The sequence below is a fragment of the Macaca thibetana genome, chromosome 1 (genome assembly GCF_024542745.1).
Source record: "Macaca thibetana thibetana isolate TM-01 chromosome 1, ASM2454274v1, whole genome shotgun sequence".
NCBI lineage: Eukaryota > Metazoa > Chordata > Mammalia > Primates > Cercopithecidae > Macaca > Macaca thibetana.
In genome coordinates, this window is record NC_065578.1 from 190,812,583 (window position 1) to 190,839,458 (window position 26,876).

The 26,876-nt window shown below is 36.1% G+C and overlaps 1 protein-coding gene across 8 annotated transcripts in view; it reads right to left on the bottom strand.

Moving 5' to 3' along the window:
- Window positions 1-2,014: 2,014 nt before the first annotated feature.
- DNM3 (dynamin 3) overlaps window positions 2,015-26,876 on the bottom strand; it is a 558,007-nt gene continuing 533,145 nt past the window's right edge. For 4 of the 8 annotated variants that reach the window (XM_050767775.1, XM_050767765.1, XM_050767802.1 and 1 more), the window contains one exon: window positions 7,549-12,478. In XM_050767775.1, coding sequence (XP_050623732.1) covers window positions 12,409-12,478 — 70 coding nt within the window. In that variant the 3' untranslated portion in view covers window positions 7,549-12,408. The other 4 variants (XM_050767784.1, XM_050767809.1, XM_050767791.1 and 1 more) reach the window with 2 other exon arrangements.

The window sequence follows — 26,876 nt, forward strand, 5'->3', positions numbered from 1 at the left end:
CCAAATTTTTCTCTTTTTATAGCACTACATTGTAATTGCTTATTTAGCTATTTTGTAAGCTACTTTTATTCTGTTACTTCTCTGGTACTCCCAGGGTCTAGGACATTATCATGAATTCAAGAAACGTTTGATGCATAAATAAAGGAATGAAAATGTATATGGAATGTTATGTTTACTAAAGGCACAATAGTTTGACTTTTCCTGACTCCTGAGTTATGATCAACTCTGAAAAAGGGAGTAATTTTTCAACTCTGTTAAACATAGTGGGGTGGAGGTGGGGGTAAGAAGAGTTGGGGAAGGGTATATTATGAAACACAGAAATACTATTTACTAAGTACATATTAACAAATCTTAGCATAATTTAATTTTACTCCAGGCTGTCCCCCTATCCTCTTCCCCTACCCTCTTTTTTCTGGCCTGTAGAATGTAAGGAGGGGAACACCCTTCTTTGTTAAGGAAAACTGAGTAAGGTTGTCATTTCATTCTGTTATGACTGGAGTTTTTCCTTCTCATCGTTCATCAGGTCAATTTAAGTTTCGAACATCTAAACTGTGTAACACTGCATATAAAAATAAGTCCATGTTTAAGACAAAGTAGAAAAGTACCAAACACTTTAAAAAAATGAATTGAATAAAACCTTGTCTTTGACAACTTCTGTTTCTATTTGGGGAGGCGGTATGAAATCATCTAGGTACATTTTTGTCTATTGGGATGAAGAATGCTATCCAGTAAGAATATTGACTTAAAAATCAAATGCCTGGACTGGAGGGGAAGGAAAGGACAAAAGACTGCATGCTGTGTGCTATTTTGCATCAACTCAATTCCTTTCTGCTATACATGAGCTTCAGTTGATGCCTTGGTCTGGAGCCTTTGAACTTTCTTAGTTACCAGTGATTTTAAATGGTGGTCACTGGACCGGGGATACAATTAAAATAATATAACATGCCATATGAAAATTTTAAACCAAGAAACTGATTTTTCATTTTCAAGTGGGGAATTCAGTCCTTAAAAAAGAATTGTGGTCCAAAGAAAGAGCATTACTAATGAGGACTCTCCCTTTTACAATTGAGGGTTCCTGCCTACATCTTCCTAACACCTCCTTTGCCAGGGTTTGCCTAGGTCAGATGAAAAGTAAATAGAACTGATGAATGATTTTTTTGACTCTCTTGTCATGTAGTTTTCTATCTTAATATGCTGAAGGGGAGCACATTCAGAACTGATCTCATTTGAGAAGGACTACTTTTAAGTTCTATTTTAGGCCACACAAATTTTCAAAAAATAAAATTCTGAATTCAATCTTAAACCCTTGGGAAGGCTTCCAATCACATATTTGGTGGAATGTACTATATTACCTAAATAATAAACATTTTATTTGGATACATCTTTGGGATGCTTGTTAAAAAATTATAGATTAAAATTTTAGTGTTAGAATTATGATTTGAGGATAGAGGAATAAAAAGTTCCCTTTTCCTTCAAACTTGTATGGATTCCATTTTTCTAGTGTTTTACTGACATCATGAAGAGTCTTTCTTCTCAAGGTGGGAACATGTCCTTGCCTTGTACTTTTATTCTGAATGATATGGTTTTTCTCCCTTGAATTTGCGATATAGAATTTATGAGGTTTATGTGTTTTAGCTCTACAGTTTCTTCCATGATCTTACATTTTATCTCCTCTAAGACTGTTTAGAAAAACAATAAAAATAGGAAAAAATATTTTGGTGCAATAATAAGTAAAAATGGGATTCCTGGAGGTGGATTGGAATTATTTAGTCTTCTGTGTCTTTTCTAGACATCCATAATTTTTCTTTTTCTTTTTATTCTTCTATTGGACAGAAATTTCACTTGAAGGTAGATTATTAGTCTAAAAGACCATCTTAAATCACAATGCTTTAAGAACTTTTGAATTAAGCAGCTTAGAGGAACACATAATATATTCACCTTACCTTGTTTTAGTTGAAACAAATTCTTTTTTAAATTTAGGTCTTCTTTAAAAGGAGAAACAGAACACACTTCATTTTTATATAGAATAAACTTTGTTTTTATTATAGACATGGATGAAAAATAAAAGTTTTTATGTACATACAACATATAGTGCAAATGAAAAGCTTTTAAATACCATGGATAGACATGTTGTTGGAAACAAAAGGAGATGAATGATGGGGGTTAGGATGGTCGTCCTGGAACTGCAGGAGGGGGCCGCCTAGTAAAAACAAAACAAAACAAAATAACAAAAAGAAAGACACAGATGCAGAGGAAGAAAACAATGTTTAAATTATAAAATAAACCCAAATAATAGCATGCACAAATAGCTCACAAAAGTCAAATTCAAATCACACCCAAAAACACGCAGACATGCAAAGGAAATGAAAGGACATCACATGGCTAAGTTAGCAGTTCCCAGGACTTTTCCTGGCTACTAGCAATGTTCTAGGTATGAGCAATTTGAGCTCACTCAAAAAGCTTCTTATTTTGCACTGTGGAATGATAAATCCATGCACTCTTATTCGGGAGAACTGGGACTAGTCCCCAAGCCAAATACCTTTATAACTTGAGTATTTGATTCTCAATCCTGATTTTGTGACACTCAGTTATTTCCAAAGATTTCAATGAACGTTGTGAAATCTCCATGGGGGAGAGGGAGTTGACGTAGCCAATGGCAGGTGAAATTTTTTTTTTAAGTGAGTTAAATTAGAAGGTGGTGTCAAGGGATCAAATGAACAATGTAATCACAATGCAGAGAATGCCAGAGGTTGATCTCAGAAAAAAAGGATTTGTAAATAGGAATTTGCTCCAGGTGAGTAGTCCTGGTGTGTAATAGCCTGGATTCAGGCCTAGGGAAACCAGGAGGCTAGGTCTGGTCCATGGCGACCCCAGGATTTTCTAGGATTTCCCTCTGTCTAAGAGCTAGTTATAACCGTAATTCTGATTTATTCTGAAGTGGGGCAAGGGTAAATGACATCTGGTCTGCCAGATCTTTCTCCATTTCCCTAGGCTGGCTTGCATTTCATCAGACCTATGGATAATGAAATGAGGGTCCAAGTTGTGCTTCACTTGCCATCAGCCTTTCTTGTGTTCAACAGGGAGATGATTTGCAGCTAGAGAAAATACAGTAAATGCTACATTGCAATGAAAAGCTTTGTAAGTAGGAAAACAGCAGGCCAAATAAAGCTTTCCCTCTGGTTTCTGGCAGAAGTCTACACTTTAATTTCCCCTTTCTAAGCAAACCATTAATGAACTCAACATTATAGCAAGCTGTAGAATGGTGAGGTTATCTCAAGACCCTCCTCTCTTGGACTTCTTATCTAGGTGTTCAACAACATACTCACTTCCATCTTATTCTTGTTACACTTCAGTGAGTGGAGCAATGAAGTCTATAAAAAAACAAAAACAAAAACAGAAAAACTTCTTTTTCATTTTCTATGAGATGTCAGTGGAGCCAAACTGACTGGTCTATTTCTGGGCAGGGGTAAAAAATGATCTTACCTTCCCCAAAGTCCAAAATCAATTTTTCTTGAGTCCAGTTTAAGCTGACTACACTAAAGAGGCCTCCCATCCATTTAAATGATGGAGAACTTGTTATTGGTACCTAACCTTTCAACTTCAGGGCTGGGGCGGGGGTTAGGGGTTCTCCAAGGCTTTAGCTTTAGAGATCCAGGTAATGGGTATCCCTGGTGTTTTCATGAAGAAAGTGTAATTAAATTTCTGTCGAGCTCAATGAGATTTATCACCTGCCCAGAAAACAGAAACTATTTTTGAGTTCTGAAGGGGCTTTAGAACACTTTAATGACCTCAGCAGGGTGGGGAGGTGGGCCATTAAACTGAACAGCAAGTCCACAGTGCTGAAGCGACATTCTGTTAGCATATGCCAAAACACTTTCCTGTTTGAGCTAGTTTGGTGTTCTGATCCAGAAACAGGATCAGAAACTTTATGTCTTGGAATATATTCCACTGACAGCTAGAATGTTTGCTTGAAACATCAGGGACATTTATATCCTCAGACAGCTTTTTCTTTTCATCCTCACTTTACTGTATCTACCCTTCCTTTCATTGCTGAAAAAGCATTGTTGATGATGATACCATTTACTGGGTCAAAATGAGCTCTATTGAAGATATGGGCAGTTGGGGTTTTTGCTCTTTCTTTTGCATAATTTTTATATTACTTATACAGTGCCGAAATGCTTACAGGCAAGTGATGCAAATATTTGGACTTTTTACATGTAGAGCTACAAAGGTACCTCATACAATTGCCACTCCCATATGAAAGTTGCAGTACTAAATTGGAATACTGAGTTGCTAACAAATTCTTAAGCTCACCATCCTAGTATTCAACATATAAGCAAATTTACCTAATCAAGACTCTAATTTCAGGTTATATTTTCTTAAGCATTTTGAAAAATAACTTCAAAGCAGAATGTTTTGGCCAAAACAGGCAAAGGAGATTGCAAAAGCTGTATCTGGAACATGGGCGTAATTTATATATAAAATGCTTAATTATTAACAAGAATGATGAATTACCCACTTTTTTTTGGCTTTATGTCAATGATGCAATTTGGTCTTATGGTGACATTCCTCTGGCAAGATCTCTGAGAAAGTCTTTCTTATAGCTTTTTTCTTTTCTGTTAAAATCTCACAATAAAGGACAGGTGCAGTGGCTCATGCCTGTAATCCCAACACTTTTGGAAGCTGAGGTGGGCGGATGACTTGAGGTCAGGAGTTCGAGACCAGCCTGGCCAACATGGTGAAATGCCATCTCTACTAAAAATGCAAAAATTAGCCGGGCATGGTGGCACGTGCCTATAATCCTAGCTACTGGGGAGGCTGAGGCATGATAATCACTTGAACTTGGGAGGCGGAGGTTGCAGTGAGCCAAGATCACACCACTGCATTGCAGCCTGGGCAACAGAGCAAGACTCTGTCAAAAAAAAAAAAAAAAAAAAAAAAAAAAAAACCTCATAAAAAATGCTCTGTTTGCTTTCTTTGCTCATCATTTAGGTAAGTGAATAACCCAGAGCAGTGAGTGAGCCTGAAGGCTTGGGAAAGGGAGGAAAGAAAGGCAATAGGGATAGGTATTCTTCAATATTCTTCTCTGATGATTAATCTTAAATCAACCTGGATCCCTTCCTTCACAATAATATTATGGAGGTAATTTAAAGAATCTCTTTTTTGGAGAGTCAGAGAGAAAAGGTAAGGTATAAAATTATCTGAATCCTACGTAAGTCTGTCATTAAGACTCAATGCATGTATGCCTCTAAACTGCTTTTGTGCCACCTGTTCCAATGTGACTTTCCTCCTTAAGAGTCAGATACTGCTTTGACAAAGTACCAGAGCTCCAGATGAATTGCCCTTAGTTGAGAGCTCTTGTTGCTCTTACATTTGGTCTTTTTCTTTTTTTAAGAGATGGTGGGGTCCTATTCTGCTCCTGAGGCTGGAGTGCAGTGGCACAATCATAGCTCACTGCAGTCTCAAACTCCTGGGCTCAAGTGATCCTCCTGCTTCAGCCTCCCTGGTAGCTGGAACTACAGGCATGAGCCACCATGTCCAACTAAATAAAACTTTTTTTTTTTTTTTTTTTTTAAAAGAGATGAGGTCTTGCTATGTTGCCAATCTGGTCTCAAACTCCTGGGCTGAACTGATCCTCTTGCCTTAGCCTCCTGAGTAGTAGATTTGATTTTATCATCCAACTTTTTGTTAGTGAGAGTCTGTACTGAGGAAATCACACTCGATGGTTTTCCTCTGGCTTAAAGCCACTGAAGCAGTTTCCTAAGGCATGTGCCTCAGGACACTAGTTCTGTAAGATGTTTGATGGTCAAATAAGTCTGAGAAATATGTAGACATTATTCTTTTTTTGGAGAGTCACAATGCAGTCTGATTTTAAGGCTTCTGTGAAGTCTTTCAATAAAGAAACATTTGATTTTTAGTCATTATTTCTCAAGCATATTTGGCCAAAAAATGCTTGGTGTATGTGTATGTAAAACTTATTAAGATCTCATGGAATGCACTTTGAGAAATTTCGAATTAAGGTTGTAGTTTTAGCCAATATCTCTTGTATGTATTATAAGTATTAGGCTGCCAAAATGTAAAAAAATACTAGTAACAGGTCTGAAAAGTGGCTATGCCAGGTGTGTGTTGAAGTGCTTAGAAGCAAAGCATGAGGTCAATCTAACCCAAATACCAAACACGTTTCTCAATATGAAATTTAAAGGTTCCATCAGAAAAACAAAAATCTTGGAAACAGATTGAGCATATGTTTACACCAATGCCAGAGCTATTTAAAACACAAATGAAAAATGGTCAAATGAAATAGTTACAATACGTTTGTTTTTGGAAATTACCTTTAGAAACTATTCTGAATATATTATTAACATACTTCAAAATCATGCAGTTAAAATAAACAGAACACAAGTACACAGCATGATTCTCATCCAGAATCTTCCAGTAAGAAGCTTCCTTTGAAGGTATAGATGTTCCACTCATGGAAGATGTATAGATGTGAGAAAGAAATTCCACAGGAAACAGTAAATTAACACAACAATCTGTCCGTTCATTTTTTCATAATAAGCATGTCCTGATCGCAGAAAGAAAATAAACCAACATCTCTCTCCTCCTATCCCCTTTTGTCTTCTGCATTTAGATGGCACAATCTGGGAATATATCAATTGATAAGGGACTTGTCATCAAAACTCTTGTAATTGAGAGTCTTCCTCTATTCTCTGGAAACTCAAAATTAGGACAAAGTTGTGTCATTCTTTCATTTTCTGAATACATTCTCTTAAAACTGGGGAAACTGGACCGGGCGTGGTGACTCACGCCTAAATCCCAGCACTTTGGGAGGCCGAGGTGGGCGGATCATGAGGTCAAGAGATCGAGACCATTCTGGCTAACAAGGTGAAACCCCGTCTCTACTAAAAATACAAAAAATTAGCCACGCGTGGTGGCGGGCGCCTGTAGTCCCAGCTACTTGGGAGGCTGAGGCAGGAGAATGGCGTGAACCCGGGAGGCGGAGCTTACAGTGAACGGAGATCGCGCCACTGCACTCCAGCCTGGGCGACAGAGCGAGACTCGGCAAATTCTCCTCTATGCCCAGTGAACAAAAGAACAGAGGCTAATTGTTGGGTCAGACACTCAAATATTTGCTATAAGAAATGCCTTCTGTGGACCTAACATTTGGGCACACCATCTTTCCTCCTTCCACTTCCCAGAATTTTTTAAATAAATGCTTCATTTTCAACAGCAAAATGTCATGGTGCTTCTTGGCAACTGTCACATCATACCCTCCCGCTAAGGTTTGTGTTCTTCAATCTATTCCAATAATGACATCAAATCGGAAACACAATGTCTCCCACTCTCCTGCCTTTGATTTATCCAATTTGTTCCCTTTAACAATCCCATCTTTCTCCAAGTTAATGACAGAAACACAAAATGCTATCATTCTTTACTTTGTTAACTCTGGGACAGTTTAATCACAAGAGCTATGAGTATTTAGAAGTCTCAGGTATTACTGAAATGCATAGACATGATTCAAATATATACAAGAATGAGGAAAAGGGGTCCTTCAAATGTTATAATTTATTTCAGCTTCAGAAATACAGCTTCACATTTTCACAATAGGTACATGTGACCTTCAAGAATGATACAGGCTTTGAGATTTTTCTTCAAAAATTCCATTCTAAGAGTCCATATATCAGCATTAAGAAATCCTGAAAGTGCCAAGAAGACAGTGGAAAGTATCCGGCTCAGGTTAATTAAAGAATCAACAGAGAAGACAAGATTTTGCTTCTGTATATTCCTTCTTCAAAAAAAGCAAAAGAAAAATTTGACCCCAAAAAGGGAAAGTAAAATTAGACAAGCAAGCGAAACAAAGGCTGTTACATAGGAAATAAAACACAAATCAAGTAATAGTGGTGGAATTACTGGTTGGGGGGAATAATTTTTAACAAACTGGTAGCAGACAAGGCAAGAGGTTACAGTAATTTTTGTCATAATTTTAAAACATTTCATAATGAGCGAAGTTTAAGGAATTCAAGAGTAAAAATTAAAAAGAGATTAATGACTTGAGCTAAGCTATGTGTGAAACTTCCGACCAGAGGTGAGAAGTCTCACCAATATACCAGTATGAACAGGTCTTAAGACAAGCACTCCTCTTTGAGTTTCCTCTCTCTTGCTCTCACACATACACACACTCTTACATATATACAAAGACACACACACACAAATAGCAGTGCATATATTACATATGCTTCAAAAATATTCTTAAAGTTTCACCTACACAGCACCACATAATTTTAAACATACCAATTAGACAGGATGAGTAAGAGTATCTAGAAGACACATTTGAGCTTTTTAGAACGTATAATGAGTGATCTGGTGAACTAATAATCATTTCTCCAAAATCATCTAGATTCATTTACATTAACCTCTGAGCTCACAGCTAGTAGTCTTCTAATTGAAATGATACAAAACTCATGGCTTCAGACTCATACACTATCTTCTTTCATGCGTTCAACAGTGAGAGGCCTATTAGGCTTTATTCTTCATTCTGAGGAGATTCCTGTTACTTTCAAATAATTATGCCATTTGCCAAATGAAAAATGTTTACCTGAAAAAGGGGATGACCTACCTCCAAGTATTAGAGAGCTTCTCCCTTACATTTTCAGCAAATTTACTCAGAAAAATCCACTACTTTAATGTTGCTGTGTCCCTTTATTTTTTTTACTTCTACCATAGAGGAAAAATGACTATATATATCAACTTAGCTTTTTAAGATTCAGCTCAGCAACCCAAAAATAATTTATAATTCCAATTAGAGATCTTAAAGATCGGTCTCCAGATTTTACTTCTTCCCCAAAAATATTGTCAAAGGTAATTCCTTCTTAGATAGAAGTGCTGTGGATTCAGATATAAATGTCTATGGACATAACCATGTTGCCATGGTAATTATGAGCTTTATACCTCTCAAAATGACAACAATCTGGAGTTAGAAAATGTTGTATCCTTCATATATGTTATGAGAAATGAACCATTGTTACCACGTGTTATGGCAGATCATCCAAAGCTATCTGTTGTATTATCACAGTTTAAAAAATATCCTGATACTACACATACTAAGTACATGTATACATAGATATTTACAACCATACATATACATATATTTATATATATACACACAATGCACATACAATCACACTCATGCTTGTGGCATTTTAACGAGTATTTTTAAACCTACCTACTCAAATGGACATAAAATACACATACTTACAGAAACATATTTACTAGGTCCATATCATATACACAGAGACACATGCATAGAAAATGTGTTTGTACACAGAAAACATCAGTGTGTATCACATACTGGTATTAGGTCCCATTTCATATTTGAGAATTATGGCTACGAAGTCTATACTAAAAAGTCACAAAATTAATCTATGTGACCACTTTTTACTTCTAAGTCCAGAAGGCTTATAGTTACATCACAGGAACTGGTTTCATTAATATACTTTAGAATAAAGTGAGTTTGTATTGGAACAAATAGGAAATTTGCTAATAAACAGACCCTACTTCTCGTCTATGTTATAAAACACGGCTAAAAGCAATATTCAGACGAGTAACCTTGGTAGATGTTTTTTTAGAAATGCAATATACTTGTTCTGAATCAATACTATTTCAATAATCTGTCCATAATTGAGTAAATGGTTATTTTAATTAGTCATTATGCATGCAAGATTTAGCATGTGACAATAAAACTATATTCACCTATCAAATAAACATTTATAGTTTATTTTCCCAAATCCTAAAAACACTGAATTTTTAAATTATGCTAGACATGATAGAGCTACATCTATTGTGTTTACAATATCAGAGCAATCAGTTAAGAGGAAATTACACAAAAGATTAGAAATGGTATGGGAAACAGAAAGCTCATTAAGCTACATTCCCATCTTAAGGCCTGGTGTGCATGCTGCACGTCAACCTATGCACATCCTAGAGTTTCAGACTTCATTCAACATTGGCATCTCCTTTTAGCAGAATACAAACCCTTTGGGAAATGAGATTCATACTAATAATATGACATAGCACTGCAGCAAATTAAAATTCTCCAGTGTCACTGCTGAAATTCTAGAGTAGGCTGGGTTCTATTAGAAATAACTTAGGAGTAAAGAACAAAACTGTACCCACAAAGGTAGACAATTGGGGCGGTGCAACTGTGGGACTATAATCTAAAAGCAAATGCCAAAGATGACAAATGCCATTGTTTATTACCGCCTAACATCAGTGGAAGGAAAATTGGAAAAAAAAATCTCCAATTTTTTTTTGACATGGTTTGTGCTGATCTAAGAACACACCAGTGGTTATTCACAATATTTTCCTTTAACAGAAGGAAAATTTTGAAATACAGCAAAACACAAAACCACATTTAGCACAAAGCCAAACCCTGAAGTATATAATCTGTTAGCTGCCTATTTTAGAGAATTCAAAGGAAGAAGCAAAGGGAATCCTAAAAACAAGAAGTTTTATAAAAATATCTCACTGAAGATTATTTGTTTTACTATGGATGTTTGCTTAACATTTTTTCCATTTAGCTGAGACACTATTTTTAAAATGTAGTATGTATCTTGCACATTGGTTCCATTCACAAAGAGTTAACTTTTTCCCCCAGTTTGGGGTTTGGGGTGAGATACGAGAGGATTTAGGATTGTGATGTTTTTATACAATCACTTGTAACCTTAAAAGTTGAAATGACCTTTAGGTAAATCTTGTATTTTGTGATTTTCACCAATTATAAATGGGCTAGCTGTAAGCCTTTAGAAGAAGGTCAATACAACACCACTCAACATAGCAAGTTCTCTTTTTAATAATGGTTAAAAGTTTTTACTTTATGAGTATCTGCTCTGGGTATAAACTACACAGGAAATGAAAGTTAAGTTAACATACAAATCATGTTTGCTACTTTCAAAGGGAGACATTTCAGTTGGTGAAACCTGATTTACTTCTGTAGAATATGAAATAGTGTCATGGGACACCCATACTCAGTGAATACTTGCTCTGCTGTCTGGGAACAGTTAGCACACAAAAATTCCAGTTGGCTTCTGGCTGTTTCCTACATGTGAATCATCTGGTCCTAAGTAGTCCAAAATGTAGCCTCAATACTGAACTATTAACCCCCAGGCTAAACTGTTCTGGTAAATTTTAGAAATCTTAAGAAATTGCAAATTTGCTTTAGATTTCGATGTTTCAGTACCCTTTTCTGGAGTGACCTGGATAGGGACTTTGAAATACTACAACTGTAAAAGTGTGAGCTCTGCTCTTATCCCATGTCATCTTCTACTGACTTCATTTCAGGAAGCATTCTTTAAATGTGATTATCCCATAGCCTCAAGATTTATTAAGAAAGTCTATAATGGATACAAAGTTACACTGAACCTGTTTCAAAGGTAGGATAAATTCTTACATATCAGGATTACAAATTAGCATGTAAAGAGTGATTTTTTTCTCCAACCAAAATAATAATAGTAAAACTGGAGTTAGTATCAAAGTGTAGTTAGCTATGCCAAAAATTAGAGCAAATAGAAAAGTAAACATTATCCATGTCAGCCTTCAATGTAATCCACCATGAGGTTAATATAAGTAAAGAAAAAAATTACATTTTTCCCAACACTTCTAGAGATGTGATATTTTGCTTCTTCCTTGAACTCTGAAACTAATTAGCCAAATGTATTGACTGATTAACAAAAAAAGAAGCTTTTATTCACTGTTGCATATGCTTCTAGCATGAAGCAAAACACATTGGAATGAGGAGAAGCTCTTCAGAGCAAACAGTGCAGACTTTTCCTTTGCAAACTACCTCGTGCTTCTGGAAAAGTTTATTCTTAAGGAGTCCTAATTTTAAAAAATCACTTCCTAGCAGTCTTATGACATAAAAAGGAAGAAAAGAGGAGCTAAATAGGCAATTATGGAGTAGGTAGTAGCATTCAAGGTAGACAACAGAATTACTCTCATCCTAAACAGAATGTGGGAAAAGAAATATGTATGGCTTAGGTCTAAGCCCACTCTCTCATATTTGAATAATTATATTTCATTAGCTACCTGGTAGATAGCCTAGAAAACTTGTCCAAAGCAATTTCAAATATATGCCATGGTAGGCAAATGATCCCCAAAGTATAGGGCTGCTATACAAACCTACCTTGGTCAGCACAACATATAAAGCCGCTAAAGGTCAGCAGTTTTCAAGTCAAACCCTGAAGGTTTGACGTACCATGAGCAATGAAGATGAGTGATGAACGCATTAGTAAAACTGGTTACTTGCCTACTGATGTCCACACATGCGACTACTCATGATTTACTGCAATGGTTATCACATATGTTGCTTTCGCATAATTCATTAGTGATTAATTGCCATGCCAGACACTTCATTTAGTCTAACAGGGAGGATTCTAGTGGGCGGATTATAGTGGGACGAGTTGGTGATGGGGGTGGTCTCCGGCTAGAAAGAGAGAAAGAGAAAGGTAAAGAAACAAGTAGAATATCTAGCAGAACATTGTTCCAAGGACACTGAGAAAGAGCCATTACACACATGCTCATGCACATACAGGCCAGCAGAAGTGGTTACGATCTGTAATGATTTTAACATTGTCACCTTTCATTTATCTAGTAGTTTTAATGAAAATTACGTATTTTTTCATATGCAAATCTTTCTCAAAACTGAAGTCATTCCTTCTAATACTAATAAGAAATATGAAACTATTTGAAAGCCATCTGAAACATACTGCACATATCTTAGCCAATATAATATGATAATTACATAGAATGAACTCAGGAACTAATAAAGTATATTGTTTCAGACAATGATGGTTTTTGAATTTTTATTTCTCACATATAATTTTCCTCTTCTTTTTCTTTCAGGATATTATCACTTCTCATTGCCTTTATAACTTTCTCCAGTTTGTTCTATATTATGCTTGTAATTTGCAGAGCACTAAAAATCAGAAAAGCAAGGCTTTAGAGTTCTCTGTAGCAAGTGTAAATAGGCTTAGTGTGAGTGCCTGTTTAAATTGCAGGAGCTCTAGTTCCTATTTTGGGTCTTAAAGATTTTAGTATTACTAATAGTAGTATTACTCACTTTCTAGTTGGCAGTGATGTTTCTGGTAGCTGAGTTTACTGAGCAAACGTACTTGAGATAATGAAATATTACTGTATTTGAGAGTCTCAACATTACTAAGCAATATTATTTATTACTTATTATTATATTATTTATTCCTCAAGCTTCTACATTTATTTACTGAATATATTAATAAGTTTTTTAGTGTATTTGTGTACTTGACTTCATATGTGGTATCTTGGGTAGTCATTTTATACCCCCACAAATTTGACAAAGTCTATAAATTGAAATGTTTCTTTTTGATAAAACTCTGCAACTGATTTTTTCAGAAAGACTCCTTCTGGAATTATAGTCATAAAATTTTCTTCTGTATTAGAAACTCTAAATTGATCAAATTGAATGTCCTTTCTCAGATATGAAGAAGTAAAGTTAGAAAAATGTAAGAAAGCAATTATGAAATGTTGATGAAAAATCATGGAACTATAAAATTAAATTACACAGTCAAGGAAAAATCAAAGCAGAAGAGATATTGTTGATTAATGGTGAAAACATTAACGATTTAGGCACAAACTCATAGATATTAGTAGAGTTCCTTTTACCTCATGCACTTGAAAAATGTTTAAGAGGCTTTAAAGGAAATCTTTCTTTAGGGAGGGGCAAAGCACTGGAATTACAGGTGTGAGCCATGGTACCCAGCCTTATTTTCATTTAAAATGGCCATATATGTTTAACTTATGTCCTGAATCTTGAATCTGCATAATTTTCATCTTTGATATGAAGTTTCTGAAGGCCACAGGTCACACCCACTGAACTTGTTTCATACATGTAATTACATTCTCAGTGTCATTTTGGTCATCTTCTGAGACTACTAATTAATCATTCAGGACTTACTTCAGTGAAGTCTTCTCTGACCTGCCTTCCCCTGTCCTGATACAGTTGTTCGTACAGTATCTCAACAAATCTCTATTATTAGTCATCACACTGAACTCTAATTAGGCTTATATATTATCTTCACTGATTAGAAATGAGCTATGTCTTAATCATCTTCATGTAACTGCAGTATCTAGCTCACTGCTTGTCATTCAGTCACTGAATGTTTGATTACTGAATGAAAGAAAGTTCCTCCTAGAATCAAGAAATAACTAATGAATGCTTGTGATATCCATTGGTCTTATAAATACAAGGATATTTGTGAGTAAATCATGGCCATAGCAAAAAAAAAAATAAAATAAAATAAAGTAGCTAAAGTGACATGTAGGATTGATATCTTTAGCGACTCTAAAGTATCTGACTGCTCAGTTCTTTAGTAGATATTTGGAATAAATACCAAATAATAAGCCTCCTGCCCTCAGGGAGTTTGACAAATAATCATGTACCCTATATATTCTTAGCAATTAACCAGTTGGCTGGTGGGAGGAGAGAAATGGCCAGAATTTGAACTTTAAGGAGGGAAATTCTACCAGAAGTTTTGATAATGGAATTAATTAGGGGATTTCATTAAATTAAAAAGTTGATTTTAGACTACAAATTCAGTGAGAAGTAGGATACAGCATGGCATGATGGATTGGAAATCGTTTCATGAATATGTAATAGCTTGTATCAAGGCTTGTAGCCAAGAAAGGAATGAAACTGACTTCTCTTTTGATGCTTTTGTTCTTGGCTTAACTGTTATTCCTCAGTCCTTCTGGACCATCCCATAGTTTTCCCCACTTACTCTGCCTTCCTCTATTACTTCATGTTTGTGTCTCTCATAGCAAGTAACCCTGTTTGTGATTATGTATTTATTTATTAGATTATTACCAGTGCCCCCCAAATAGATTCAAAATTCCTTGAGAAAAGAGACTACATATTTTGCATTTATTACATATATTCAGCATTTGGTACAATGTGATTAGAAGGCAGTGGTTAAGTATTTGTTGAATAATGGACAAATGAAGAAATGACTGAAAAGTGCCTAAACAAGATGTTTAACTAGGCTAGAGTTTAGGCTAGATCAAGGTGAGTAGGTCTAGTGAGGCCAAGGATGCTACACTTCTAAGGCATTTGTCAGAAGCTTATGTTTGGGTACTATGTTTACATAGAAAGAGTCCTGGATCAGAAGTTAGAAAATGTGGATTCTAGCTCCAGTTGCCAAATTGTACAATCAGACTAGATGATCTATGTCAAGACTTCCAGTTATATATTGCAGAGATTATTTATTGAGCATCTAATATGTGGACTGCCTCATGCTACATGACTTTAAAGAGCTCAGCATCTATTCAGAATGGAAGATGAGTGGAATAAAACAAATATGCAAGTAGCTTTGTTATAGTACTCCATTTTAAGTGGAAAAATAGGGCAAAATTTTATAATTCGGAGTCTGAGAATACACTCTGGGAAGTCTGAAAATACAATAATGTGGTCAAAGTAATGGCAAACATGATTGTAACTGCTGCATATAAAACTTGGAAGTAAGGGAATGTAGGTCTATAATGAGTAAAACTGGAACTTAAATGATGGTGACTGAAGGGAAGAATTCAATGGTGTGGATAGAGAATAGAAAGACTTAAGTACTCTTACGGCACAGTAAATTCTCATTAATATCTGCTTTAATCCTTGGACTATGTGGCTGGGACAAGAGGACAATAGTAGTAGGCAGTTGCAGAAAGAAGTCAGGACAGGAGATGAGGAGAACATATGGTTCTGCTATGTGCCAGGTCTATTGTTAGTCTTATTCACTACCATGTCCCATAACTTAGCATGGCCTGTGGTTTATAGTATTGTTTTTTCCCAAATCAATCAATCAATCAGGATAACTTATTCATTATGAGCTCTTTAAGGATGTCCCTAGGGACATGCATTCAATAGGCACTTCATAGCTAGATGGTGAATTAATAATTAAAAGAATAAAAGATAAAATGTTCATGTTCTCTCAAAGTAACTATGATATCTTGGAAATATGCCTAGTTTCAGTTAAAGGAACCCATATATGTACTTAGTAATTAAAAATCCTAAAGAGCTCCTCACTAACCCTTGCAGAAGAAATAAGCATTTTATTTATTTTTTTCTAAAACAATAACAAAAATCTGTATGTACAACCCTACTAGAAAGCAATTCAGGGTGAATTTTCTTAATATGCAACGCTAAGATGTTTGCCAACTTCAACACCAGAAAACATTTAAAGTTTACTGTTAAAGTTCATTTCATTGGTCCAGCTTCTAACCATTCAAAGAGTTTCCAAAGACATTCACCTCACAAGACAGTTTGTTTTGGGGAAAGCAAAGTTATTGTTTTGTACTAAATTTTCCTCAGTTGCTTTGTTTAGTGATGAGCTTCATTAAGTAAGGCATTATATTGAAATGGAGCATCTTGTATCACTTAGTATTTATTGAAACACTGTGTTGTATGTGGGCGGTTTATGGTTACATAGAAGAGCCAAGTTTCTTCTTTCAAATCAAAGGGAAAGATGTAATACTTGAAGTTGTATTTGTAGCTGCAGGGATGGACTGTTTGCAGTATTGCGGACAATGACAAATTTTGTAAGAAAGTCAAATGCTCATGCAGGGTGGGTGGCATTGTGGGGGAGAAACTGGCTTTACCGATAAGAGAGAAGAATGCATCATTGTTTTCTTGCCTTATTTTATTGTCTTTTAAGAATAGAAGAACTAAAATTTCATCTGCTCTTCTTTGGATTAGCTGGTCCTGAGTGTTCATGATAAGAGGCCCATTTTAACAGGAGTTAAGGGAGACCTCAATAGGGCAAACTGCTTTGATGTATCAGTTTGTGGGGTGGGTGTGAAAACCACCTTTCCTCTAGCTTCTTGCCTCCAGCTAGCATAATACTGATTTGTGAAATGGATTGGTCTTTCTGTCCCTGCCCTTATTTCTCCTTAGGATGGGAAGCAGGAATTATCTGACTGGTAAATGTGTAAGCCAGAATGGGCCTATGTAGCTCATTCTTCTTCCGTTCCTATGCTTGCACTAAGATCTCATGACTTCCAGTGCAGAATTCTTTCTATTGGGCAGTTAGATTGACATGCTCTAGGCAATGGTTCTCAAATTGGACCTTGCATCAGAATTCCCTGGAAGCCTTGTTAAAACACAGCTTGCTGGGTGCCACCCAACGTTTCTAATGGGGTAGGATATTTCTAACAAGTTCCCACATGCTGCTGGTCCTGGGATTATGCTTTGAAACCACTGCTCAATAAAAAAAAGATTTTTACTTTGCTTTATTAGCAATTCAATTTACTTGCCAGGTAAAGTAAAAACAAAAAGAGAAAGTGCTGGAAAATCTTAAGAAGGATGAAGAAATATTGTAGAAACACTTTGATACCTTTAGGAATTAGACTTAAGCATGGGTGAAAGCAGTTTTAGCCTTATGTTGTAAAGACCAAGATACTGTACTATAGTGTTTGTTGTTGTTGTTGTTAGTCATTACCAGAAGAATAACTACTACTTGCTTAGGGAAGCTTGTATTTGCTTATGAAAATAAATAGAAGGTAAGCATCTCTAAATGTGCATTCCAAATTCTAATCTTTGGAGAGGGTAGGATTGAAGTCCAACATAATTAGTTAGGTGGACCCAAATTAAAAGAAAGGCTTCAAAAAGATATACAAAGACTGACATTTTTAGAGAAGATATCTGCTTAAAAGGGTAGTTATTTGCATTAAAAGGATATTCAATAGCTTCTTTTACACTGCAAGTTTTACTTATAAATTATAATTGAAAGTTTAAAATATAACTCTCAAAATTCAGTTTACATACACCTAGGATCAAGGGAAAGTTATACATCCCAAGTTTCCAAGGGCCACTAGAATCTGATAGCAACTTGCCTACCATTTTTTAACTTATTTATGATTAAAAAAGTGAAGGGTTTTATCTACAAAAACCATTTTCTGTGTTTTTAGGAATTGAAATGCTTTACTTCTCAATGACCCTCTTGAATCATTTAATGCTTGCATCTTTTTTTTTTTTTTAAGTTTTAGGTGTGCATGCATATCTTATCATCTGAACAATATTCAAAACCTTCTATGAACCGAGATTACTCCTACACCTCTTGCAGCTTTCCATAGCACCTGCTGAGAGCAGTGTCCCAAGTGGTAGATCAATGAGTGTGAATGGGCCCAAAGATAAATTGGGTCGGAGCACACCTCTAGGTAAAATGGAAGGCAGCTATGATGAAGGACCCCTACTTCTTCTTGTGAATGTCTGCTCTAAGAGAACAAACTTTGGGACATTGTATTTTAAATTTTAGCAATGTATTTGCATTCTACTTCTCATTTTGGGCATTTATTTAACAAATAGGTTTTACATATCTAGAAGGTATGAGACTAAAGTCAGAAAAATGCTGTAACAGTCATGATTTTGTCCACATGGAAGATAATATTTTATAATTTACTGTAAGAAATACTATAGGGTGCTATTCAGCATATTTTTGGAATTTTTGGCTTTAGTAACAGAATGAGCCAATACTATACAAGAATAGTTTACAGTAGATGCTGGAAAGAACACAGAACTTGGAGCCCACTTAAAGGATTTAAGGAATTCTCTAATATGATTATTGCTGTGTATTAGAGCCAGCATTTCTTTCCCCTGTGAAAATGAACCCATGATTTTATAATGTATGTCATTGGGAAAATATGAATCAACTCATGGAATTTGAAATCAGAACATAGGGAGAAAAATAGTTCACAATTTTTTGATGATACAAACATACAATTTTTTGATGAAGGTAATATCCTGTATAAATTAGCCTCTGAAATAAATGGTAATATAATCTGCTTTGTCACACTTTCTTTACATTGTCCTACATATCTGACTTGGATTTCACCCATAGGTACGGTGCCTAATATAACCACTTCTGTGGTTGTGGCAGAAAAGCATCTTAAAGGATGATTTACCCACATTAACTCTGCTCAGGTTTACGATTTGTAGAAAGAATTTTACAACATTCACTCAGGCAAGCTTTTCAATATAATAGAACAAGAAAGTGTGTTTAAATTGGTTTTTAAAATAAGTATCGGGCTTGTTCCAAAATAAATTTTGATTGAGGCTTGCAAGTCAATTCCTTTTATATTCCTTCATCCCCTCAGTAAGCCCTACTTATGTGCTAGGTACTGTGTTAACAGGTAGAGACAGAAATAAAGACAGTCACTGCCCAGAAGTAGTTTCTTGTTGAGATGGAGAGAGACAAGTTAACATGACCACAGTAGGATTATGATAAAATAGTTGCTTCGGGAGTTTCAGAAACACCTGGAGTCCTAGCTTAGAGTTGGAAGGAGGATGAGAGGTTGGAAGGACTTCCAGAAAGCAGAGAAAGTTAAGGGGACTAGCATTCCAGGAACAGGAAAGGTATGTGCAAAGGAAAGAAAGCCAGAAAGTACTGAAGTTTGAGAAATCAAGGGTTGTCTTATTCTTTATCACAAATACCAAATGACTTCCTTTGTCCCAAGTCCTAATAAAGTCATGAGACAGGTAACACAGAGGATTTTTAGTTGTATTAAAATATGATTTCTAAAAAGCATTACTTTGAGATTAACTTTAAAGTATTTTGGCCTTTGTACTATATCGTTGAGAAGATAAACTGGGGGGAGGAAAGAGCTAAAAGAAACAAAGAACCGCAGAGCAGCAGAAGGCATGAGGGATACAGTGTGAGAAAGCATGCAGAGAAAGGAAGTGGTTTTACAGAGATTTACAAGTGATTTTGTTTTCCTTTGCTCCTTCCTTCCCTCCTTTTCTCCTTTCCTGCCCCTTCCCTCCTTCCCTCCTTTCTTCCTATCTCCCTTCCATCCCCCCTCCTTTCTCTCTTATTCCTAAAGAGACCTCCAGAAACTTATGTGCTGTAGAAACCTACTCCCACTGATGGTGAATGGGGTAAACCTTTTTCTGATCCATCTCGTCACTCCCACTTCAGGTACCAGGAGAGGGAGAGGCCAACTGCTACCATTTAGGGGAAGGAGGAGGCAAGAAAGGAGGTGCTGAGAACTAGCTACTGGGAGAGGCAAGTGTCTGCTTCTGAGAAGGAGGAGGAATTCAAGAGGAAGAAGGAAAAAGAAGAAAGCATAGGGAGGAAAAAGGCAACACTTCAAATCTCTATATGACTGTACAATTCATTTCTGCTTTGGGAAGATGGAAAAAACTTTTTGTCGCTTTCTGAGACACAGCAAGAACCTTTCAAGCATGGGGATGTGACTTGGGGTAACTATGTAACTAGAAACACTGATAGAAAAATAACCTTTCCTATTCCTTTTATTTTTTTTTAACAACAGCAACAAAAAAGAGCATGAGGAATTTGAAGACTGAGAGATGAGTCGTGTAGCATCAACATTTTCTTTCTGCCTGACCTTAATACCTGATGAATTAAAAGGTCAGTTTTAAGTGCACCACATGATAGGCTTCTGTCACTTCTATTTGCCCAGGTGGCAAATATGAAGAAAAAGAATTACCATTTATGAATCATCCCAGTTTTTTTTTCTCAATCCAGCAGGAGGAGCTCTAACATGCTTTAGAGCTCAAATTTTAAAAACAAAAATTTTTAAAGCAAACAGAGAAAAACAGAGAGGCATTATGCCTTGCAGGCTGCCATGTCAGTGAACAAATATGTGACTAAGTCCAATTAAATGCTTCGTGAGAAGCCAAGGAAGCCAAGCAATGATACTCGTGGAGACAGAACAGCCCACATTTCCTCCCTTCCACGAGCCTCCTCTTTCTGATGCAGTTAAGATGGGACTGGTCTGCAGTATTAGCTCTTACAAAAGAGGGAGCAAAAGGGTGATTTCTGGGCAAGACTAGATGTAATTCTTTTCCTCTGAACATGTCATATTGTTTCTAAATGAGTCTTTGACACTGGCTCAAGAATTTGAAACGCATTTAAAAACAGAATTTTCATTGTTGGTTGAAGGCAGTATGAAACTCCTAAAGGTTCCGTCACTTCTACTCAGTGGCTTGTCAGATGCTTTTTTTAAATGAGAGAAATGCTGTGTTTGTAAAAATTGGTGCTAAAAGGGTAAAGAATCATATGTCCCCTGGGCCATGTAAAGAGTCTGCAGAAAGAATTAGGGCTTTCTAACACACACACACATAAACTGGAACACAAAGAATTTACTCAAGAACAGTGAGGAGTATATGAATTTAACAGTTATGGGATTTTTAGGGTAAGCCTTTCCATTTTGGACAGTGTTGTAAGGGCGGAATAGATGAGTAGGCCTATAAGACGATCAGAATTACTTAACATGAAGGAAATTTTCAACCAATCCGTTTTAATCTCTTGCCAACAAGAAGTCAAACTTTTGTTTTACACCTTAATGGTATGCCCACATTTTAAATTTTTATACAAGCTCCTACAGAAACTTTAACTAGACCAATTCAGACCAAAAGTCACTAAATAAAGCTAGTCTAGACGGAAAATCTATGAAAACCATATGTCTTTTAGGCATCTGTCTTACAAAAACTACCATCATCCTGGAGAAATTGTTCACAAAATATGCTTTTAGGAAAACACTGCTGTACTGACCATGGAGGCTGTACTTAAGAAGACGGCTGAACTTGGAAAGAGTAAAACCAAAATGTTTATAAATGAAAGGCTCTCATTTTCACATACATCTAACTGCCTGTAAACATTACTGAAAGGATGGGCCAAGCAGATATCATTTATCTTACCATTATTCTAGAAGAGATCAAAAAAGTTTACAGTTTTGTTCCTCCTCACTACTACAGAACATTAGACCAGGGGATCTCAAAGCAACCCTGTTCTCACCCACAGAGAACTGTTTTGAATAATGTTGTACGTGGATGAGGCCAATAAACCAGAACATTTTCTTCTGATTATTACCTCATCCTGCTGGCCTGCCAAACACAGCTAGCAAGCAAGTGTTCGATATAAGTAACCAGAGGAAGACTGTTCTGTATAATTGGGTGTAGGGATCATCTGAGAGACAAGGGAGATCAGAAGGACTAGGGTAGAGAGGAAGGGTGCAATGACAATGCAGTAAAAAGGAATATTCTAAAATCTTGCTTTTCCAATTCAACATTGCTTTCTGAACAGAAGAAAATGGTCAGTGCTACCTTCAGTATTCTAGGTACATAATGTTTCATCTTAAAATGCATTTTAATTTTAATAAGTGGTAAGCAATCCACAGAAAAGAAATATAAATGCAAACTTTCATGACAAAAATAACATTCTAACTGAAAACTGTGAAGAGCAATGGAGCCTATGAAAGTATTTATGAACTGCAAAGATTATTTGTAATCCTCTAGAATATTTTACTGAAACTTCTTTCTCTGCAGGAAGGGAGACTTTGGAACAATTCAGTAGCAATAATTATTGGCATGAGTAACTCCATGCGTTTTTCAGTCACCTAGAAGGTTGTGAATGAACAATAGACATCAAATAGCCACATATGGCAAAAAAGTCCTAAGTTGGAAGAGGAAAATACCAGGAAAAAAAAAGTAATCTATAAGATGTAATCAATTATACACCAAAGTTTTAAGCAAACACCAGAAACACTATTTCAATGTGTTATTCAAAGATGTTGTGCTTTACAATCAATTTTCAATGTAAGTATGAGTTTTCAGGCATTAATTATTAAGATAGTGATGGAGTAATTTAGAGTGTTTGAAATATTAAAATGAATCAAGCAATTATATCAACATCCCTCATTAAAGATTCCAAACTGAACTATAGAACATTGAAGTAAGCTAATCATAGTCTACTGATGAATCACAGGGGTTTTTCTGGTCCATTCATCTTAGTCCTAAGTGGTACTATTGTTAGAGCTAAAACTGTAAGTCTATTTTCATGCAAATCATATGCAAAGCACAGATTTTATTTTGACTTTAGACCCAGGTATTTGGCGGGAAATTACTACAGTGGTTTTTCTAGTTAACACATTTACTAATGTTTCCTTAATTTTTCCACCCCAACAGGCAATAATTAAGGTGGAATTTACCTCACATGAAGTTTTATTATTTTAGTTATTAAAATATTTTCCAACACTACTGAAAAGCAAAAAGCATTTCTCGTTGTTTTAAAAAATAAGTAGACATTTTCCTCAGTTTTTATAGCTTTTCCTCAGTGAATGGTATAATAGTGAGAGTAGTGGGGCAGACTTTCTGGTGTAGGCCCTTGAGCATGATGCTACTTAAGGGTAGATTTACTTGAGGGAAAAATTTCATTTACTCTTAAAATTGACTTTGAGAATAATCCTAATATAAACAAAAAAATACACATGGTACAGAATGTATCTTACATAAATACCGATTCCTGAGTGGAACAATTTCATTGCAGACTCTCTGGACTGCCAAATGCCTTCAAAAGGCTTTCCCATCTCCTATTCTCATAAGAGGTCTCATTCTAGATGAGATATACACTAATCTTTTGAGATAAATGAAATACTGCAAATGAATGTTATATATTTAAGTATACAGACCAACAGTAAATTTAGATAATGTTACCTCACGAAAATCTGAAACCAAATACTGGTAATATTTACATGATGGAAGCAAGTGGTATATTTGATTGTAAAATAAGACCATTTCCCAAGTCATATTTAAAGCAGCATAATGCCTTCTCATACTGTCTTATTTTCTCTTAGTTTCAAAATTACCATAGAAGCTTAGGGATTCTCCTGTGGGGGTGTATTTAGTTTGTGGCTATCCAGACCTATAGCTTATTCTCTCTCTTAGTTGGTACATTAGCCCTTCTACCAAAGAAGCAGGAAAGGAATGGGGCTTATTTCTAAATTTCATATTAACTTGCACATTTAAGATGAGTACTTATACCTTTTCCTGTTTTCTAATGTTTAAATTAATTCCCAATAGGAGAAAAAGTTGACTTTATGAACATTTGGAACTTTACATGTCTCTAAGCAACTGAAATTAGGAAGACCCTACCTTGCTATGGATTATGAGTGATTGCAAATTTTGCTACTTGCCATTTTGACTTAACATATTTTCAGATCGTTGGATGGAATGTATTCTTTCTACGATTCACATGAGCTGATAACTTTGACCAGAAAATAGGAGTGGGCATTTCCTAGTGCTTATAGGAATAGTTAAAAAATAATTCAAGAAATTAGAGTATTTGCTATTTGTGGTTTTTGCCTATGGTGTGGTTGTGATGCCTGAAAAGGAGCCACAGGGCAAAAAGTGCCATGAGGAGACTGCCTAAATACCTAGTGGCTTTAGACTTTTTGCCTTGTGTAGGAGTTCTTTCTTGGTCAGAGTTGCCATGGGATCTAAACTTGATATAAATACTTAAATAATGTGGCATCAATGCACATGTAAATTCTATCGAATCTAATGCCTTTCAACACTGCCCTCCCATCCCCCACGTTTAAAATATTGGCTACACCAAAAGTGTAATAGTTTTTTGGCAACAGCATTTGGTAAGCCAGATGGATTTAATTTGGCAACTTAAGGGTGTAAATATGTGTTTAGATTCAGAGGTTCCCCCAGACAACACTTAACAATACATTGGCAATAGTAAGCTAAAGGATTTCAATGTCGAGTGTTTTAAAATTCTACCTTTGAGCAGCAATAAAGTTATGACAGGCAGGCAAAAGCCATCAAACCATCAGCTAAATCCTCAATGTTTTTCTTATATTGCCGGAGATATGCATGTAAGGCACGTTTCTGAGTGAAAGATGCAGCATTTACAATTTCATTTTTAATTTCCTGGCTCTTATTGGCTAAAGTAACTCTAGTAAACGTTATTTAAATTTTGCTTCTAGGCCTGGTGCGGTGGCTTATGGTTGTAATCCCAGCACTTTGGGAGGGTGAGGTGGATCACCTGAGATCAGGAGTTCGAGACCAAGCTGGACAACATGGTGAAACCCCATCTGTACTCAAAATACAAAAATTAGCTGAACATGGTGGTGCATGCCTGTAATCCCAGCTACTCAGGAGGCTGAGGCAGGAGAATCGCTTGAACCCGGGAGGCAAGGGTTGCAGTGAGCCGAGATCACGCCACTGCACTCCAGCCTGGATGATAGAGACTCCGTTTCAAAAAAAAAAAAAAAAAAAAATGCTTCCAATCTTTCACAGAAAGAAGGAAGAAGCCTCCAGGAGTCCTTTCTTCTAATTTGTTGCTTGGATAAAATTTAGAGGTGAAAGAGCTATGAACAATGTCATACCATGAATCATTGAAGTCGTTAAAAACATACCATTTAACAAGAACTGTCTGAATGTGAAGGTTTCCCTGTAAAAATCATTCTTTTCTTACAATGAGGGAAACAAAAAAGTGCAGTGATGAAATAGAAGTACTAGCTTGTGTGTCTTCTACAAGTCTGTATCTGCTTACACTGGGCAAAACTTTTTTTTTAAACCCCCTTTCTTTCAGCTAACATTAACTTGTATGTAGGAACATTCAGCAGATTCCAACTGGTGACAATTTGCTGCTGACTGCTCACAGGAAGAATAATAATCCTTGACTGTGCATTTTTCACTGGCCAGTGGCTTCTCTGCCAGACTCCTGTCTTGGCTGTTTTCCTCTATCAGTCAGGTGAAACTCAGGGCAGGGCTGGGTCCCCTGAAACTCAGGAAAGCTTTCCCTGTAATGGGTGAAGCTTCGACAATTTAGAGTCCCAAAGAGAACAATGACAGGGCTATTTGCTATTATTTGTCATGGGATGTGGAAGCAGTTGTGTTTGGTTAGCTTAATGCCAGTTACCAGTGGGCTAACAGCAGCATATTGTTATATTTACTGCTGCCTGTCTGCATTTATGTTACTTGTACTTTGCCTCATGTAGATTCTTTCTTATTTTCCTTTTCCTTTTACCCTCTTACAACATAGGATGTTTGGAAGAGTGAGATAAGGGACACATTGAAAACAGAGAGGCAATCTGAAGGCTACCTTGACACATCTGCAAAGCTCCCAGATTCTGACTTTCACAACACTTGCATTCTGTTTCTGGGCCTTGCCTAAACAGACTGCCAGTCATCCGAACCGTGGCAGGATGGAGATGTTTGTGTAAAGTAGACTCAAGTTTGCAAGACTCAAGAAGGAAACCACCAAACTAATTTTACTTTCACTTAAACTAGATTGAAACCAAGACTTGAAGAATTAAAAACTTTGACATTAACCATTGATTCACTCCAATGAAATAATTGTGTTATAGCCAGAATCATGGTGAAATTGGAATGAGGCTTTTGATGAGATTTTTAATTGAGGGACTTATATTAAATTGGACATTTTCTTTAGTGAACAGCATGTGGCCAAAATTCTATTTTCATGAAAGTATATTAAGCATCATAATAACTCATATTAAACCTGCAACAAATGATTAACAACATTTAGAGATTTCAAAACAAATGAGATGCCTTAAATATTAAGAATCAAAAAGAACACCTCAAAGTTGTTCCTATTCTTAGTAATTATACTTAAAAAAATCTTTCCTTGCTTTTAAAGCCAGTTGCTAAAAATAAAAACTGTTCCCTGAAAAATCAGAATACCCAATGATAAATTTATGTATTTGTTTTTTAAATGGGTGAGAAAAATAGAAAGCTCCTGGCTGACATCAGAAGTCACAAGATGAGTTCCTCGTTTGTCCAAATGACATTCAGCTGCTAAAAGAAGTCAGACTTTTAGAGGGCTGTTGAGGAGAGAGTAAGTCAGGAGGTTTTCAGTACATGACTGCAGGGGAATCAGACACAGGCTAGTCACTTAAGTTGCTTAATTGTCCGTGTACCCTTAGCCCACGACTTCAGGGCTCAGCAGCTTCATCCTTCATGGCACCAAACCTTGATTTAAGGGATTCAAAGACACACTCATAAGAATCATGAATTTGTCCTTACGCAAAATTTGGGG